The 20,168-nt window shown below is 40.7% G+C and overlaps 1 protein-coding gene across 1 annotated transcript in view; it reads left to right on the top strand.

Moving 5' to 3' along the window:
• FREM1 (FRAS1 related extracellular matrix 1) overlaps positions 1-20,168 on the top strand; it is a 121,018-nt gene that overhangs the window by 76,748 nt on the left and 24,102 nt on the right. The window contains exons 25-28 of the mRNA XM_084898220.1: positions 5,354-5,555; positions 6,332-6,476; positions 16,509-16,638; positions 19,511-19,583. Of these exons, the coding sequence (XP_084754346.1) occupies positions 5,354-5,555; positions 6,332-6,476; positions 16,509-16,638; positions 19,511-19,583 (550 nt within the window). The remainder of the gene's footprint in view (positions 1-5,353; positions 5,556-6,331; positions 6,477-16,508; positions 16,639-19,510; positions 19,584-20,168) is intronic.

Raw genomic sequence — 20,168 nt, 5'->3', positions numbered from 1 at the left:
CTGTCTGTCTATGTGTGTGTGTATATATATTCACAGTCTACTGATAGAAATGTAATCACATCTAAACACTTATCTCCACAACAATATCTTGACAGGTGTTTGAACAAACAACTGGGCAGCATCGCTCAGCTATGTCGACACATAAAATTAATAATCACTGTCTCTATCTAAGACGGGATCTGAGTAAAAAGGTGAAGAGTCATAATGACATACAGTGGGTGCTCTGATCCTCTCCCTCCTCCTCCTCCTCTTCTTCCTCCTCCTGTGAAACAAATCATTGTGGTATTAAGTCATTATGTTTGGAGTCATTTCTTACACAGCTATAAACAGCTGGTACATCTCTGCCCCATGAAAGCCCTGCCTTTCCTTTATCCTTCCAAAATCCCAGCTACTTCCAAGGATTATTATTTTCTTTACAAAACCTCCAGGTCAAGCACCTTCTCCTATTTTTGTGCAGAACCTTTCAATGCATGACTTCTTAAAACAGAAATTATATGACTTGTTTTATATTTTAAAATTTCTTTATATGCATTAACCATATCTTGCTATGTAATCTTTTATGAAGTTAGCCTTCTCTTTAAAAACAACAACAATAATGTCCTATACTCCAATATTTTAAAATGTTTCCATTTATTCAAAGACAGAAGACTTGCTTTTGAAGAATCTAAAATTTTAATAAAACTAAGATACCTTTTAGCACACGTGTGACCAAATACACAACAGGCGACCATATGATCAGAGTTCTGATACTAACATTTTTAAGAAACAAATGATCCCAACAGATATTCATTCCTCTTGTAACATTTTTGTTTCCAAGGAAAACATAACATTTTATAAAACCCACCTATGCTAAGATATTTATCAACTTTAAGAAATTCTTACTTGGCATGAAGCATTTTGATTTTCTCTCTCCTGACATGACCACCCATCTAGCAGCCACCAGAGCTTCTCCTTTCAAAAGGCCCTGAAAACTAAGACTCCCCACCTTCCACCCAACTGCACAGTAGAGTTCGCCACCCATGCTTTTCAGACGAGGAGAATGACTGTAATTAATCGTTTACTCTAAAGAATTCATAAACTGCCTGGCCAGCGTGACTCAGGGGTTTAGCATTGAGCTGTGAACCAGGAGGTCACAGTTTGATTTCAGGTCAGGGCACAAGCACAGGTCGCAGGCTTGATCCCCAGTGGAGGGCATGCAGGAGGCAGCCGATCAATGATTCTCATTATTGATATTTCTATCTCTCTCTCCTTCTCTGAAACCAATAAAAATATATATTTTTTAAAAAGAATTTATAAACTATAGAAAAAGACAAGAAAAAAATATTCTTCACAATCATAACAAAGATAACTATTATTGGTGACTTCCATTCTTCTGTGCAATAAAAATGGCACAATATTCTATGTATTATTATGTATATTGTCTGTTTCCACTCTTCATTATGTTATGAAAATATTTTCATGTCATTAAATCTCCCTTGAAAACATAATTTTTAAAGGCTGCATAGCATTAAGTCTCAGGTAGAGATGGTTTATAAATCCCATGTTAGACTTCTATCTTTTCTGGAATTTTAGTGTATATATATATATATGCATTTTGTATACATGTCTATTTCTGCAGGATATACTTAAAAAAGTGAAATTTTAAATCAAAGTATGTGCACATTTCAGTGTACATACATGCCAAATTTCTATTCAGAAAATTTTCACTCCTATTAGCAAAATATAGAATGCCTATCCCTACAAACATTAGTCAACATGATTTCTTTCCAAAATTTTTAAAAGTATAGTTGACATACAATATTAAATTAGTTTTATTTATACAACATAGGGATTTGACATTTATCTACTTTACTAAGTGATCACCATGAAAAGTCTAGTAACCATTTGTCACCATACCAAGTTATTATAATATTATTGGCTATAGTCCCTTTGCTATGCATTTCATTCCTATGAGTTATTTGGTTCACAACTAGAAGTTTATAACTCTCTATTCCCTTCACCTTTTTTGTCCATCCTCCACTGCCCTTCCCTCTGGCAACCATAAGTTTGTCCTCTGCAGCTATGAGTTTATTTCTCTTTTGTTTTGTTTATTCATTTATCTTATTTTTTAGGTTCCACATATGTGTGGTCTTTTTGTCTTTTCCCATCTCTATTATTTTACTTATCTAGATTCATCTCTGTTGTCACAAATGGCAAGATTTTATTTTAACATGTTTTTATTGATTTCAGAGAAAGGAAGGGAGAAGGAGAGAGGGACAGAAACATCATGATGAGAGAGAATGATTAATTAGCTGCCTCCTGCACGCCCCCTACTGGGATGGTGCCCACAACCCAGGCATGTGTCCTGACTAGTTCATAAGTTGATGCTTAGCTACCAAGCCACACTGGCCTGACAAGATTTTATTTTATTTTTTAATGACTAAGTTATGTTTGATATATGCCAATCTTCTATATTTATTGATTTATCAGTGGACAACTAGGTTGCTTCCATATCTTGATTATTGTAAATAGTGCTGTATTGAACATGAGGGTGTACATATCTTTTCAAATTAGTGTTTCTGTTTTCTTCTGCCAAATATCCAGAAGTGAAATTGCTGCGTCTTATGGTATTTCTGTTTTCAGTTTTTTGAGGAATCTCTATACTGTTTTCCGTAGTGGCTGTGTCAATTTACAATCATACCACCAGTGTGGTTGTGTTCTCTTCTCAACATTCTCCCCAATACTTTTTGTTTGCTGTCTTTTTCATAATAGCTATTCTGACAGGTGTGAGGTGATAAATAGCTCATTGTGGTTTTGATTTGCATTTCCCTGGTGCTAGTTGATGTTAAGCATCTTTTTATGAGTCTTTTGGCCATTTGTATGTCCTTTTTGGACAAATATCTATTTAGGATCTAGATTCTAGATCCTCTGCCCATTTTTTAATCAGCTTTGGTTTGTGTGTGTGTGTTTTTATGTTTTGCTGTGTATTTTATATATTTTAGATATTAACCCATTATTAGATATGTCATTTATGAATATCTTCCCCCATTCAAGGATTGTCTTTTTGTTTTGTTGATGGTTTCTTTTGCTGTGAAAATTTTTTTTTAGTTTGATGTAGTCCCATTCGTTTATTTTTACTTTTGTTGCACTTGCCTGAGGAAACATATCTAAAATAAATTTGCCAAGACTGATGTCAAGATTTTTGTTGCTTATGCTTTCTTCTAGTTTGATGGTTTAAAGTCTTACATTTAAGTTTTTAATCCTTTTTGAGCCTATTTTTATATGGTGAAAGAAAGTGACCTTGTTTCTTTCCCTCCCCTCCCCCCCCCCCATAGCTGTCCAGTTTCCCCAACAGCATTTATTAAAGAGACTATGTATTCCCCAGTGTATATTCTTGCCTTCTTGGTTGGTTGTAAATTATTTGACAATATCAACATGGGTTTATTTCTGGGCTCTCTCAATTCTGTTCCACTGATCTCTGAGTCTGTTTCTATGTCAGTACCATACTATTTTGATTACTATAGCTTTGTAGTATAGTTTGAAATGAGGGAGCAGGAAACCTCTAACTTTGTTGTTCTTTCTCAAAATTGCTTCAGCTATTTAGGGTCTTTTATTATTTCATATAAAGTTTAGGATTGTTTGTTCTAGTTCTGTGAAAAAAAAATGTCATTTTTGCTAGGAATTGTATTGAATCTGTATATTGCTTTGTGTAGTATGGATTTTTTAATGATATTACTTATTCCTATTCATGAGCACAGTATTCCATTTATTTGTGTTATATTCAGCTTCTTATGATTATTTTTGTTAGTCAACAAGGACCTTGCAAACCTGAGAGGAAAAAATATTTTGTTACAAAATTCTATAAGGAAATACATAAAGGAGGAGTGGTGTATTTTTGCCACACCAAGACATATGTACAGATTCCTGCAAATGCTCTCACAGTTTTGCCTATGTGTGTATGAACATATATGTGTGTTTGATTTGAACAAAAATGGTGTTATAGTTGTTTTCTGTTCTTCAAAAAATAATAACTGGGGTTTTAAATCAATTAACACTAAGTTGTAGAAATTATTATCAGTTCTTCTTAACTCTTTTTCTTTTCAATATCATCATATATATGTGTATACACACACACACACACACACACACACACACACACACACACATATATATATTATATAGCGTAATATATAGCATAATATGCTAATTAGACCAGACATCCTTCTGGACGACATTCCCAAAGAAGCCAGGGCTGCAAGGGAAGCCTGGGTCCTGGGTGCCCACCAGTGGCTGGAGGGAAGCCCGGGTCCCAGGTACCAGCAGCTGGAGGGAGGGAAGGAAGGTTACTCTTGCACAAATTTGTGCATTGGGCCTCTAAAATATATATAAAATATATATATACACACACACACACACACATATATGTGTGTGTGTGTGTATATATATATATATGTGTGTGTGTGTGTGTGTGTGTGTGTGTGTGTGTGTGTATTTATGCTTATCATTTATACTTATTCTCACTTTGCTAAGATGAACTAAGGTTAGTGGTGGTATTATTTTGGGATAAGTGAAGTTAAGAACTGAATGGTTAGGGGTAAAGGGAATGAAGGTAGTGTTCTTATACTTGTTTTCTGATATCGGTGAGGAGTTGTACTAATCCATCTAAACCTGGTCCATCCCTAACCTATAACTATTTGCAAGATGGACCAAGCTCCCTGCCACACCTGAATGAGGGAGACCCTTTGAGGTGTTTGAACCTATTCGCTTCTTTGCCCAGACACTGTCTTCACAAATACAGCTCACCTGTTCCCATCATCAATGAAACAGATGCACAAATGCCTACACACAATTACCTCTTAATATTTTCTTAGCGAGGTATTTCTACTTCTAGTGAACATTCTTGCCCTTTGAACGAAGGCATGACAAAAATATTCAATGCATTTGTAAACCCTTATAGCTTGGTTTCTGTAAATAACCAAACACTGGGAAAATGGGGGAGTCTTTCTGTGGAGCTAACGTTAAGTTTGCGGTACAATTCACTCCTAGTATATCTGTTTAACAAATATTCCTTGAGCTCCTGTTATGGTCAGGCCCTGTGCCAAGCGTATGGAGTGGGTGGGGGAGCTTTCCTCCTAAAGGGGGAGTGTGACAGTAAGTAAAGCTGGGCCCAAGTTTACAGTGGAAAGTCCCCCTCCGTCCCAGGCTCTATGATACCTGCTGAGGCTATTGTGAACAAGACAGTCTTTAGCAGAAATTCACAAAGGAAGAGGAAAGGGGATCCGAATGAGATTTAGGAACGTTTGTCGTTGTTAACCGTTAAGACCCCGTGGGGATGGGAAGCCTTTGTATAAACTTGTAATGATTGACAATTTAGGTGGACCCCTTGGACAAGACAGCCCCCCACATCACACACCTGCATTCCGCCTCTCAAGTGGGGCTCCTGAAAAATGGCTGTTACGGGATTTACATCACCTCCCGAGTGTTGAAGGCATCGGACCCCGACACCGAGGATGATCAGATTATCTTTAAGATTTTACGAGGCCCCCAGCACGGACATCTGGAGAACACAACCACAGGTACTGTCTTCCTTCATCCTTGTTCTTGCTCATTTAAAAATACCCAGGGCCTGGCAATGCTAGGAAGTGATTTAATTAGGCGCAGGCCCATTTGGTAAACACTGCCCCGGCCTTCCTGCGAGATGCCGTTTATAAATCAATATTGATACAAAAGGGAGTTTGAAGCTGAGCCTTTCCAAGTGCCTCTTGAGTGGGAGAACCAAATACTGACATGTTATTTTCTTATATACTGTTGTTGTTTATTTTTCAGAAAACAAAACAACAACAGCTAGATTGTAATATAGTCAGAGGAACACTCAGTGTCAGAGCCAAATTCATATTTGTGACTTTTTTTCTAAAATTCTAAAGTGATGTCAGTTTATGTTTTTTTTGATTCTGGGTTTTTTATGGTATAGTGGTTTATCTGGATTGCATATTACTTCTGCTTTATGAAGATAGTAATCAAAATAAATCACTAAAGAGGACGGCAAGAATTACATATTTTACCATATTACTGTCTCTTCCTAGTCCTTCTCTATTTTTATATTTTCTTTAAGGCACAATGTTTCTGAGACAGAGTATACTTTGGAGACTCATTTAAGTTCATTGCATATGAGTTTTAAGATAGTTGCAATAATGTCAATTTCTTTAAAGAATATACTTCAGAGATTTTGAAAGCCAGTTTTTAAAATAAAAGTCATATAATTTTATCAGCTCTTATTTACCATTTTATTTGCTCACTTACTAAAGTCATTTCTCCCTCCCTCCCTCTCTCTCTCTCTCTCTCTCTCTCGTAGGTGAATTTATCCATGAGAAATTTAGCCAAAAGGACTTAAACAGTAAGACCATTCTTTACATCATAAACCCGTCTTTGGAATTTAATTCAGATGCCATGGAATTTCAAATTATGGACCCCACAGGGAACTCGGCCACTCCACACATGTAAATTCTTTTGCTTATTCAGTAGTCCTGCATATAGTATCTGGCTCGTATCTGATTAGGAAAGTGAAATGTTGTTTTTAAACAAAATCTAAGAGGATACATTCATAGGCCATTTCACAAGCTCATGGAGTGTATTTTAGAGGAAGATAGTTCTTTCTCTTACTGCTTAATGATGGGGAAACCAGTCGTTGACAGATTACTGAAACATCAGAAAGTTAAGGTGGATAGCGCTGGGCCATTCCATGTATGCAGGTAAATGCATTCACTTTCACATGCAGACAGGTTACTGTCTTAACAATTCATGGGCGTCCAGGACCGAGCTTGCAGGCTCATGTACACATCGTGCAGCAAGAGGTCACTCTAAGACCATGTTAGCACCGAGAGTCTGAAACCTCTAGAGCTGGAGGCGGGAGGTGGGAGGCAGCCAGGAGGGGTGAGCAAAAGCAGCTCTTTGCTTCCAGAAAACCAAACAAAAAAAGTGATGGTTTGAGACTGCCTTTACCAGTGAACAGACCGTTGTGGGTAAGATAAAGTCAGCGCAAATTGGAAAATAGACATGCAGGTATTAAGTGACACTTAGAAGTTACATAACACGTACAACCCTCAGAATAACAGGAGTAAGAAATCCTCAAAATTAACAAGATTAGCAGGCCGCAGTAATCTCACTCACTGGGTCCCTCTTCTAGACTCTTCTTGGAGGTATAGACCTTGAATAATTTACCAGTTTATCGGATGGCTGTGCGAGATGTATTACAGTCCAGTTCTTGTGGTGCTGTATTTTCTTTCTTTATAAATTTGATACCCTTCTCCCGTCACCTCAAAGAAAAGTGGCTGTTAACCAGATCCTAGTAAAATGACACATTGTGAGTATAGACTCTTTATAGTGTGTGTGTGTGTGTGTGTGTGTGTGTGTGTTTTATTTTTTATTTTTTTATGGTAGTATATGGACAAAAGAAGAAAAAATGGAGAAATTCTCTGTTCATTCTTGCTTTCTTTCTGATCTTGAGTGTAGTTCCAATATGTACCACCAGAGGTCTCTGTAGTCATGTTAGAAAAACTGGCAGCCTTCTCTTCCACGAGCCACATGCAGCTCTTTGGCCCCTTGAGTGTGGCTCTTCCACAAAATATCACGGCCTGGGGGAGTCTATTTTGAAGAAGTGGCATTGGAAGAAGTTTAAGTTTAAAAAAGTTGGCTCTCAAAAGAAATTTCAGTCTTTGTACCTTTGATATTTGGCTCTGAACACATCCCCAAAGTTCTCACCTCCATTGCCATGATAAAGTGTAGTATCTGGTACACAGTATTAGAAACTGGTAAGTGGATATGAACAAGGCAGGCCCCACCACCACCCATTAAACTGCTCTTGCCTAAGAGAAACGATTCCTCAGGATTTCCTTTATAGAAAATATACTAACTACTTGCAATTTTAATCAAACATCTTATAACTCAGGCCTAACTGGTTTGGCTCAGTGGATAGAGCATCAGCCTGCGGACTGAAAGGTCCCAGGTTTGATTCTGGTCAAGGGCATGTACCTTGGTTGCAGTCATACCCCCAGAATGAGGTGTGGAAGCAGCTGATGGATGTTTCTCTCTCATCGATGTTCCTACTTCTCTATCCCTCTCCCTTCCTCTCCATAAAAAATCATTATAACATATTTTTAAAAATCTTGTAACTCAAGAAAATGTTTTTAAAAATCCTGTTCTCAAAATATTAATAAATTGACTTCACTTACTTGTATTTAGTAGATCAAATAAGAAATATTAGACTACTGGTCAGACTTGCTACTGGCCTCATGCTGACCGCTGGGCTTCTGTGTGTGAACACAGCAGAGCTAATAGGAGATCTCCCCCTCCCCCTCAGCAATAACACTAGATTGATGTTGCTTCACTTACATGCCCTTTTATTCTTCATTGTTACAAAGAAATTGCTTTTTAAGATGATTTATGTTTTTAAATAATCCTCAGATTTATAGGAGAATCCTGGAAGAAATTATAATCTTAATTCAGGCTATTTTAAATAGGCTCCTGTTTGTGTTGGATATTAATGTTCATATATCTATGCTGACGATGTTTCTAATAAAGCTTGAAATGAGTAGAACCAATTGGAACAAAATGATGCCTACCAAAAGCTAATCCAAAAATGATTTAAATTTGATTCTGATGTATATTATTTTCTTTAGAATGAGCAGAGGGAGGTAGAAATTGCTCAGCATTTATGTCCATAATTTTTGAGTGGCGTAGTTGTCTCCAGCCTCATTTATTAGATCTTTTTGGAACAGGAAACATATTTTTCCAGTAAGAAACAATCTTATCAGTAGTGGGTTGTCTTTCCAAGACAGCCAGCAAGAACCTAGTTACTCGTACAAAATAAACCACAGGCTTTAGCAATATAGTTGTTTCTTGCTCCGTTTCATCACTCTTCATTTAATCATCGCAACCACCTATGTGTTAGGTACCATCATAATACAGAATTTACACATGAGGAAACTGAAGCACAAAAATAAGATGTGATTTTTTCCAAGCTTGTGCAGCTAGTTAGTGAAGGAGCTGGGATTCAGGCCCAGGAAGTATGGTCTAGAGTCCATGGTTTTTCTCACTGCATGAAGGAACTTGCCTGTTCTTATCAAGGTGTGCTCACTGGCCTCAGGGGAGGGAGCTGCAGACTTAATCTCCCTTCTTTCTCTCCAGTCGTTGGTCTACTTAGGCAGCAAGAGGGGGGAATATTTATTCTTCAAGGACCTTAAGTTTCAGTTGTGTGTTTTTTATTTTTGTTAGTTTGTTTGTTTTTAATGTAAGGTCTGGCAGGTGTGGCTCAGTGGTTGAGCATTGACCCAGTAAACAAGAGGTCACCAGTTCGATTCCTGGTCAGGCCACATGCCCAGGGTTGTGGGCTCGATCCCCAGTAGGGGGTTGTGTAGCCGATTAATGATCAAGGGCCAGCTAAAGTCCCACCTCTCTTCCTTCCTCTCTCTTTAAAAATTCACCAAAAAAAAAAAAAAAAACCCAAAAACACAACACACGTTTTAAAAAATGTAAGTTATAGCTATTAATATTAGCGTGCACTCCATGTCTAACACACCAGGAATTAGTATAGATAATGAATAATAAACCACTGGACTTAGCCGAAGCCGGTTTGGCTCAGCGGTAGAGCGTCGGTCTGTGGACTGAAGGGTCCCGGGTTCGATTCTGGTCAAGGGCATGTATTTTGGTTGCAGGAACATCCCCAGTGGGGGTTGTGCAAGAGGCAGCTGGTCGATGTTTCTCTCTCATCGACGTTTCTAGCTCTCTATCTCTCTCCCTTCCTCTCTGTAAAAAAAATCAATAAAATATATTTAATAAATAAATAAATAAATAAACCACTGGACTTAGAACCAAAGAATAGGGTTTGGGCTTTGACTCTGCCATTGACTTAGGTGGCTGTTCAAGCCTCAGTTACCTCATCTGTCAAATGGGGGCCATACCAAAATGTGTTTAAAGAAACAAATGAAGTGAAACATACGAAAGCATCTTGTATATTTAACATCCTTAACTTGCCGTAGTGATTACTCTTGTTGTTCATTCATGTGAAGAAGTTTGAAGAAGTATTCCAGAGACATTGGGTGGCCCGCTAAAGCCCAACTCTAATTAAAAATTAATGCTGGGATGATTTATAAAGCAAAGGATCAATATGCTCCTTAATCAATAAGCTTTGTGTTCTTCTCTGGCTCACACAGTGTGAGTACATTAGTATTCTGCCTATTTGAGGGAGTGAAGACCTTCTGTAATAAAGCTAAAGGGACTGGTGGATGCACTCTTAAGCAGAAGGGGAGCTCTCTTAAAAAATGAGAAGGACCTGTGTTCAGAGGGAAGGTCCCAGAATCGTGGTTGCTGGTAAGTTTTTGCTCTTGCAGCATTTCTGTGGAATACCAGCCCTGAAGAGTCAATGGATGCTCCATTAACAAAGGTACTAGGAAAGCTGATTCGAATCAGCTAAACCTGTGGTGGGCAAACTGTGGCTCGCAAGCACATGCAGCTCTTTGGCCCCTTGAGTGTGCCTCTTCCTCAAAATAGCAAAGCCTAGTTGAGTCTATTTTGAAGAAGTGGCATTAGAAGAAGTTTAAGTTTAAAAAATTTGGCTCTAGAAAGAAATTTCATTTGTTGTACTGTTGATATTTGGCTCTGTTGACTAATGAGTTTGCCGACCACTGAACTAAACGAATCAAGTTATTGCTAGGTAGCTAGATTGTGTGTTTCACATCCCAGAATCATAGAGAAGCATGCATGGATTGGGGATCTCTGAGAGAGGGATAGAGTATGTAGCACATCTGACCTTGATTTGACTACAGAACTACTTCTCCCTCCCTTTACCTCTCTTGTCCCCCCTCAGTAGCTCATGGAACAAGTTTTCGTGGAATACATGTGGGAGGCATTTTATCATGAATAGAAATTATTTTTTAACTCTAAAATTCATGGAGATTTGCATGAAGCTTTAGACTTAGATAAATCCTGAATTTCAGGTACTGTGCTAGGTACTTTCACATATGCTGCCTACTGTAATCTACAAAGCACAATCCTCTGAGGGTGAGAGGGAAATCAGGCTCAGAGCATTTAAGTAATTGGCCTGAAGTCACTTCAGTGAATGAGGAGCAGAGCCGAAAGGGGACCCTGACCTCAAAGTGCATGCTCTTCTTACTCACCTTGGTGGCCAAGCTCAGGTCTGTTCTCCTGTCCAACTTGAACCTCAATGTGATCTTCAGAATTCTTCAACTAAACTACAAGGGACCCACATCATTCATCCAAAATTCCTCTGCAGACCACAGAATGTAGCCATTTTTTTTTTTTAACCACTTTCTTCATACGTCTTCTATATTGACTTCTTCCTTGAGTGCACCGACAGAGTAAACTGCAAGAAGTGCTGACACGGAGCTTCTTGATCACTCAGAGGCTGCTTCCCCAGCTTCTCCGTGATCCCAAGCACCCGATTCCTCTCTTTCTTCTGGCTACCCTCACTCTAGCTGGTCTATCATTCACTCTTGGCCTTCAAAGAGAAGGCACAAAAGAAATGAAACAGAAAAGGATTGTCTAATATGTGAACTCTGCCGTGGTTTGGCAGCTTTTATGAAACACTTAGAGGGGAAGAGGTTGAAACAATTGGCCAAGGTAAAGCTTTCATGTTACCTGCATGCCAGAAGTTAACGTATATATTTCCAGATCTCGAAAAGCACAGAGGATGGAAAGGGAAATCACACTTATTAAGCACCCACTGTGTACAGGTGCTTTCCACATATTAAGGCATTTCAGTTTTCATCATTTGACGTGAGTATCATTCTCCTCATTGTAAAGATAATGAGAGCTGAGACCCAGGGAGACTGCGTAACTGACCGTAATCACACACTAAGTGGTTGCAAGATGTGTCTGACTCCGAAGCACTTGTCTGGGTCTCACTGTGCTGCCTCCTGGCTAAACCCTGTTTCCCCATTATCATGAGAGAGAGACAAAAAGGAAAACACAGGTGTTCAGAGCATTACATTACGGATCTTAATAGCATCCTCTTTGAATTGATAAATCTTAGATTGACTACTTGGAAAAATATTTTTTTTATCATCTCAATTTTCTTAAGTCATATGCTACTTGATTATAGATGAAGATTTAGTTATGAGAATAATTTAATCACAACTTTAGCTTCTGTAAAACCTTGCACTGAGAGGCTCGGCATACTTAGTGGGTACTCATTAAGGTTCATTTGGCTCCTTTGAAGCACAGACTCATGATTATGATACTTAGGGAAGTGAGGAAACTGAGGCATAGAGTGGCGGAGGACCTTTTTTACACACTCTTGTTAACCTAGATCAGTGTCCCGAATCCCAAACTAGAGTTTGAATCACAAGTGTTTAAGTTGATTGTTCTTACATATTAATCAGGTAGACACAGAATAAAATGTCAGGAAGTATATATTTTCTCAGCACTGTTGACATTTGGGGCCAGGTACTTTGTTAAGGGATGGGAGTGAGGGTGGGAAGGGTGTCCTGTGCATTGCAGGATGTTTAGCCGCTTCCCAGGCCTCCACCCACTAAGTGCAGCATTACCCTCCATGGGGCTATGAGCTCTCTCTCAACATTGCCAAATGCCGAGAGCCATGCAGGCACTCAGACAAGAACATACATGTGTGTTAAAAGATCAGGATGCCGGGAGAATGCTCTTTTATCAATGCCATCTTTCTCTCTAACAAAGTCCAATAATAGCCGAAGTCAGGGCTGGTAAGAACATAGAAGGATCATCTGAGCCTCATAATTGTTTTTTCAAATTGTGTGTAATCTGGTGTTAATAGGGATGTGTGTGTGTGTCGGGGGGTGGGGTGGGGGGAGGTTTGGTGGTCAGCTGAGCTTAGGAAACAGTGGGCTAAAGGAGATTCAGTTAACTATTTCTTGAGCACTTACTATATCCTATGCAAGCTACAAAGGACGTGGAAATACATCAGTGAGCAAGGCCCCTTTTTACTTGGAGCATACATGCCAGTAGTATCTAAGTAAATGAAGTAGTTTGTTTAAAATGTATGTGACACTTACTTTGGAAAGGGAAAGAGTTGGTTGGGATTTGGGAAATCACAGATACTGGACTTGGGGGATGCATTGTGATTTTAAATTGAATATTTAAATAGCTTTTCATGTACCTGACTTAGTGTCAGTGAGAGACAGAGGGACCAGACGCCTCATGGCTTACATTCCACTTTAATTCCTACTGCTTCATCCTGTGACTTCCATTCACAACAGTGATTCGGGGAACCAACATGGAGTTTTTACACCAAGTCAAAGTTTCTCTTTTGATGAGTGCATCTGAAACACTCAGCTAAGTGTCCCTCCACTGGGGACGACTCCCCCTAAGGAACATTTGGAAATGTCTGGAAAGAGTTTTGGTTGTCGTGACTGAAGGGGAGTGGGTGCCACTGCAGTTGGATTTTCAAGGCAGGGATGCTGCTAAATGTCTTAGTACCCAGGACAGCCCCGCTCCCCACAGAAAAGAATTATGACATTCCACATGCCGAGCGTGTGGATTGAGAAACCCCAACCCAGGCACTAAAGGAGTTCTCATCCCCTGCTACATGCCTTGGAACGATTTCCATATGGGATTTGCAAACCTGTAGCCGGAAATTTCATTTCTTACCTAAGAATGAGCTTTACTCAACGGTCACAGGGAAAGGAGGGATTGTTAAAGGGGCAGGTTTGAAACAACGCTGGTCTCCATGACAGCCACACGTCCAGAGCTTTCCCAGTCTCTCTCCTGGGCCCCTGCATCTGGTTGTCTACCGCTATCAAACACACATGGTGGGGGGTGCATCCAGCAGGGGGGATTCCCACGTGGTTGACAACACCTCTTACTTTTCTTCCAGGCGTTTGTGTAGAGTTTAAGCAACCACAGTCTCAGCATAGAAAGATCTTTTCAGATAAAGTACCGCAAACACCAAAAAGCGCTTGAAACATGTGTTGCACACACCCTCCCCTAGGCATACAAATGCTTCACAATTAAAATGTTTTTTTCTGGAAAATGGATAGCCTGGCTCAATGGCTTTTCAATAGATCTTTGTTATTTGTAGTGACTCCTTTCCAGGAGATAAAATGGAACAGGGTGTAACGACAACCTGAACCTCTAAGCATTCTGGGTGCATCAGGGAAATGCAGGCACGCCCCAAGTGCCAGGACCCTTTATGCTTTGAAGCTGAGCAGCACGCTGCGTAGGCCCTTGGTTGATGTAGTCCAGCACCCAAACTGCGTTTAGCATTAGGCCTGGAGGTCCTCTGGATCCGCACAGCAACGCGGACGGATGTCTGCTTGTCCTGGTGAGCGTCAGCAATGGCTACCCCCTCGGGAGCCTGGACAGGAGCACGCATCTGAACCTTGCTGAGTCTCCGCTGAAACGCATCCCTGTTTATCGCACACGTCCCCGTTGCTTTTCTGTCTGTCCTGTTGCAGGTTTTTGTCTTTTCCCCCAACCTCTTTGCTGGTTCCTTCAGGAATTCTTTGCAACATGTTATATGGAATAGTAACAGAATTAATTAGAAGACAAGGAATAGAGCGTTATTTCTATTGACATTTGTAAATGTCCTTGTTGCTTGTTATCTTGTACTATTTTTAAAAACGCATCATCATTTATTTCTTTATTTCTTCATCTGTTTCATGCCAGATTTGAATTCAGGCGCATTAAAGACCCATGAGGCTTTCAATATTATTTAAATTTTTATGTTAAAATTATATGAAGTCCAACATGCCACTAACACTACATTTCTATTGACAAATGAACATCAATGCTCATAGAAATTCACAAACCTCTGCCATAATTCCAGCTCCCACGTCTGTCCTCCTGGCCCACGGTCACTGAAGTAGGAGACGATGCCAGGGAGTTTATTTTGCTAGTGAACTTGATATAGAGGATATGACTGTGATGCATGCTTGGTGCAAGGACACAGAGTGGCCATCAGAGGGTAAAGTCACTCTCTAATCGGAATGGTCCCAGGAAAGCCGGACAGCCCTGTGAGGTTGGAGAACTCCACACTCCATTCACAGAGTGGCACCTGGAATTTCTACTTCTTTAAGAAAAAAAAAAATGATTAAAAAAATTAAATCCAGAGCCTGAATCCAATGGGAAGTTTGAAAATACAGTAAGGCAACTGCTGTGGGTTTTGTAAATGTAGCATGAAAGGGAAATGAGTGAAACAGAAGCCTTGGGAGCATGTTAAATGATCACAGTGAAGATGGCCCATGTCTTATAGATGGCTGGCGGTTACTGGGGGTAAAAAGTAACCTGTTTGGAGAGAAATGTTTGGGCGGAACATTTTAAGTTTTCTAACCTCGCAAGGGGAACTATTTCAGGATAAAGATAAAATTGTATGTTTCTGCGTGAGTTTAAACACGAGTCATGAACTTCAATTGGGGAGAAAAATGGTAGAGGAGGAAGAGAACAGTTGGCTTCAGATTTATGCTGGGAATTTCGTCTCTGCTCTCTAGTAGCTTTGGCATAGCTTTTTGTCTTTGAGGTAGTTATGTAATATCTCTTGCGCTCAGAAAAGAAAAAGGAAACAAACAAAAAAGGTTCTCTTCATCTGAAGATTAAAGAAGACAGTGTATGGTGGGCTTGCTGCAGATACTGCAGGGAGAAGGTAACCCTCTGATAGCTTTACTCCATTGCTTAGCTGCATCTGAGCTACACATTAGGACGGCCCTTTTAAATGCATAGACGTGGAAGCAGAGGCTGCTTATAAACTCCTGCACATGCTGATTCTTAGGCACATCCTCAAAGATACCTTGTTATTTAACTTAACCCAAGTTCAGAAAGGTCTGTGCCGGGAACAGTTCTTGGTGTACCGATGAGGAAGGTCAAAGAGAAAAGGTTTCATATCAGTGCCTGTTGCAAAAGTGTCTCCTTGAACTCTATAACTGCTGGCTTCTTTCCCTTCAGAACTCACATTTGAGTGCCCCCTTTTTCTTTTTGTCATTAAGTACTGTGGAAACTCCAGCAGTCTTTTTTTTTTTTTTAAACAATGACACTTTCCCAACTACAGGGAGATGCCTTTTTAAAAATATATATTTTATTGATTTTTTACAGAGAGGAAGGGAGAGAGATAGAGAGTTAGAAACATCGATGAGAAACACCGATCAGCTGCATCCTGCACACCCCCTACCGGGGATGTGCCCACAACCAAGATACATGCCCTTGACCGGAATCGAACCTGGGGCCTTTCAGTCCACAGACTGACGCTCTATCCACTGAGCCAAACCGCTTAGGGCCCGACAGTCTTTTAACCTTAGTTTCTGCATTTGTAAAATAGGATTCCAATTGTTTCTTTGTCTACCTCTCAGAGTTGGTAAGAGAATGTTCAATGAGATGATGTTAGTAGAAGTTTTTTTGTGAGCTAACATGCAGCAGACAAGGGTAAGGATTTCTAGCATTGATTTAGGCTGATGAACCACTTCCATCACCAGGGTTCCATCTCCTGCCCAGCAGAGGACCCCGGCAGCCAAGTGTCTGCACTTCTAATGATTTCCCCTTTTCCTTTCGTGCAGTCTGGAGCTGAAGTGGTCTCACATTGAGTGGTCACAGGCTGCCTATGAGGTCTGTGAGAATGCGGGCGTGTTGCCCTTGGAAATCACCAGGAGGGGCTATTCCATGGACTCGGCCTTTGTGAGTGTGAAGGTAACGACGCTCACATGTAAATTGTCCCTCTAAAACGCAATTGCTGGGTGATGCCTTTGATTGTTTTCTTAGAAAAAAAAAAAAATCAGAGTAACCAAGGAAATGTTAAACTGTGGAAGTGTCAGCAATGACCTGCTGGTTTTAGGTACAGAATCTCCTTATGCCTCCCTTTATCTGGCTTCATAGCTCCTAGATAGTATATGTTCAGCCCACTTTTAGTTTTAAAATCTGGTTATTAAGACTTGAAGTCTGTTTCACAGAGAGATATAACCAACCTAGTGAACTTGGGTCACACTTGGCCTTAGTAAGAAATGTGGTAGGCAAGACATTCGGTGGGGTGCCCCGAGCCAGTTTTAGTTCCCAAATGGCCTTCTCTTAGGATGCACCAGGATCACTTACTCCGGTCTCCATGGGGAAGAAAAATCAAGCCCATCTTAAGAGTCCCCAAGTCTTAAATGCAAAATTAAGAGAGCATATTTCAATATAGACACCCTGGAATTTTCAGTAATCCCTTTGGAATTAGTCCACTTGCTATTTCTTTCCATTGACTTGGATCTGGAAACACAGTCTATGGCTTCTGGAATTGAAGGGGTTTTTTGTTTGTTTGTTTGTTTGTTTGTTTGTTTGTTTGTTTTTTAGGGGTTGCTATCCTAATAGCACTTCAAGAGAATGAAAGTGTGAAAAGCTTTTACATACTAATGACAGCAACCACCTTAACACTGCCCTCCTCCGTCTATGAAAGGGACCTGGGCTTAGCTTCTGGGGCAAGCAGCATCTCAGTTAGGTCTCAATGACAATCATAAATTCAGATCAGAACCCTGTGCACTTAAAGTCAACCACCATCGTTCCAGTGGGCCTCGGTTCTTTGCCCCCGGAACGGTGGATGCTTTGTTGTTGGTAAAACATCAGACAGCATGGAAGGCCCTGTAATTTTTTAGCAGATTGTGGATGGAAAAGGAAAGAGTCTGCCTGGATGGTTTTCTAATCGTCCTCTGGTCCTCCAGAGAGAGCGCCATATGCTCGAGTCTGGAGATTTGGGCCCCACCACCTCTCCCTTGCCAGGTAGAAAGAACACAGGTGGTGTGACATGGAAACTTGTGTCTACGTAAGTGAATGCACACGTGGAGCCTGCCAGCTGGGTGTGCAGGCCTTCATCAGACAGCCCCGACCCCTTCAGGGATGACTCTACCCACAGCCCACAGCCTGTGCCTCACACCAGAGCTTATTGGCTACTTGGCCAGGAGCAGGGAAAGGGGAAGCGCTTGACCTGGTTGTTTGCCCTGGTTTACATCAGGCACCTTCTCTGGACTGATTTCTCCACCCACCTTGCCTCAGGGCATTCATCTTCCCAGGCAAAATGCTGTAAACTCAGTGGTGGTAAATACTAGGTAATTGCACATGCAAGAAGCATGCGGGGATATGCAACTCCTGGCATATGGCGGGTACAGGTGCACCATGGGCTGCCTTTCCTTGGTGAGAGACTTCAGGAGGAGCCCTGGCATTGCAGGCACTGAGCAAATGAGATTCAGAGAGGTAAAGGCCTTCTTGAGCAACATGTTTCCATGGCAGACCCATTGGCAGATGGTGGGGCCTTTGGAGATGGAGATGATGTCGGAGGCCATAGAAATCAGAATGTTAAAGGGTGGTTTTTTTTTTAATATATATTTTATTGATTTTTTTTTTTTTTTTTTTTTTTTTTTTTTTTTTTTACAGAGAGGAAGAGAGGGATAGAGAGTTAGAAGCATCGATGAGAAAGATACATCGATCAGCTGCCTCCTACAGGGAATGTGCCCTCAACCAAGGTACAGGCCCTTGACCGGAATCGAACCTGGGACCTTTCAGTCCGCAGGCTGACGCTCTATCCACTGAGCCAAACTGGTTTTGGCCTGTTCAAGTTTTTCATCACGCCTTTCATTCCTTGGTAACAAAGTGAAGGAACATATTAGCCCACTTTCCTGACCATCTGAAACATCTGAAAAATGCAAACGCAGCAGCTGCCTGTGCTTTCCACAGGGTTCTCACCGATGCCCTCTCTTTTAGCCAAGGGCTCTGTTCTTACCATGCATGTTTATGCTCCTTCTGAAGGAAGTGAAGGCCATGGCTTTAGTGCCCTTAAATCACCCTGGTTGTCAGCTGTAGGTAGGGGGAACAGATCAATCACAGTCTCTTTAAATTAGAGCAGTTTTTGTGTTGTGTGTGTGTGTGTGTGTGTTTTGTTTTTGGTGTGTTTTTTTTGTTCTTTTGTTTTGCATCTTACTTGATAGAACCTCTCAATTCAGGGTGTAGATTGCCTTTCTGGTGTTGCTCACCAGGTCTCTCATCCCCACAAAGCCCTCATTCATGTCTGTGAAGAGGGATGGAGTCGTTCAGACAGGAACATGGAGCGGAGTTGCTTTAATGCATCCCATCTACAGGCTTCCAGGGCCCTGGAGCTCGCAGGAGGCCTCAGAGCTGGCTGCACCATCAGCACCAGGCTGTCAGGGGCACCTGGATGTCTTCCTCTCTCCACTCTCTCTCCCTTCCCCCTGAGGCATTATTTTAGAACAAGGCTGGGGTAAAGGGAAAGTAATGAAATAAAGTCCCACTCATAACAAAGAGAAAAATATTGTTTAAAATCCATGGTACTTTCTCCAATAACTGAATTATTTTTAAAGAAGAAAAAAAAAGTTTTAAGTCCATTGATATTAGTTTATAAAAACGTTAACTTTAGGGCAGATCTATGGAGCTTGGATCAAAAATGGTTTCTTATAATAAAAAACACACATATTATGTTAAAAAATATTTTAAGAGTGAGTTTAGTCTAGACTAGAGGTTTCTCTATTACAGAATATTTATTTTTATTTTAAAAAAAGGACATATTTTTCCTTTTTAGGTCAACCAAGTGTCAGCTACAGTTGGAAAAGATTTTACGATGACTCGATCTAAACTGATTCAGTTTGACCCAGGTACGTTTTGTGTCTACAGCTTATGTCATGTTTTTGTAAGAAAGTCTAGAGATTTGGGAGAAGACAGAACATTGTGCAACTTCAGCCAACTAGAAACTTCTCAGAGAACCATATCACCCACTGCAAGAGAGATCAATTTGGAAGTGAAGTTTTGCCCCTCATGTTTTATTTTATTACAAGTGAATGTGTATTTAAAATAAGATCATAACAGCCCCGGCCAGTGTGGCTCAGTTGGTTGGGCATCATCCCACACACCGAAAGGTCACTGGTTCAGATCCCAGTCAGGCAGATGCCTGGGGTTGTAGCAGGGGTCTTCAAACTACGGCCCGCAGGCCACATGCGGCCCGCAGAGGAGTCTGATCTGGCCCACCAGGTTTTTTGGGCAGTGAGCGCAGCCGAGGTGTTACAGTAGGAATTAGTAGTTCATTTAGTCCGGCCCTCCAGCTCTCTGAGGGACCGTGATCTGGCCCCCACTTTAAAAAGTTTGAGGACCCCTGGGTTGTAGGCTCCATCCATGATAGGGCGTGTAGGAGGCAGCAGCTCTATGTTCTGCTCTCACATTGATGTTCTCTCTCTCCCTTTCTC

Source organism: Pipistrellus hanaki (genome assembly GCF_964339955.1).
Source record: "Pipistrellus hanaki genome assembly, chromosome: 11".
NCBI classification, from domain to species: domain Eukaryota; kingdom Metazoa; phylum Chordata; class Mammalia; order Chiroptera; family Vespertilionidae; genus Pipistrellus; species Pipistrellus hanaki.
Note: the sequence above shows the minus strand (reverse complement) of the source record. Positions and strands in the feature narration are given on the sequence as shown.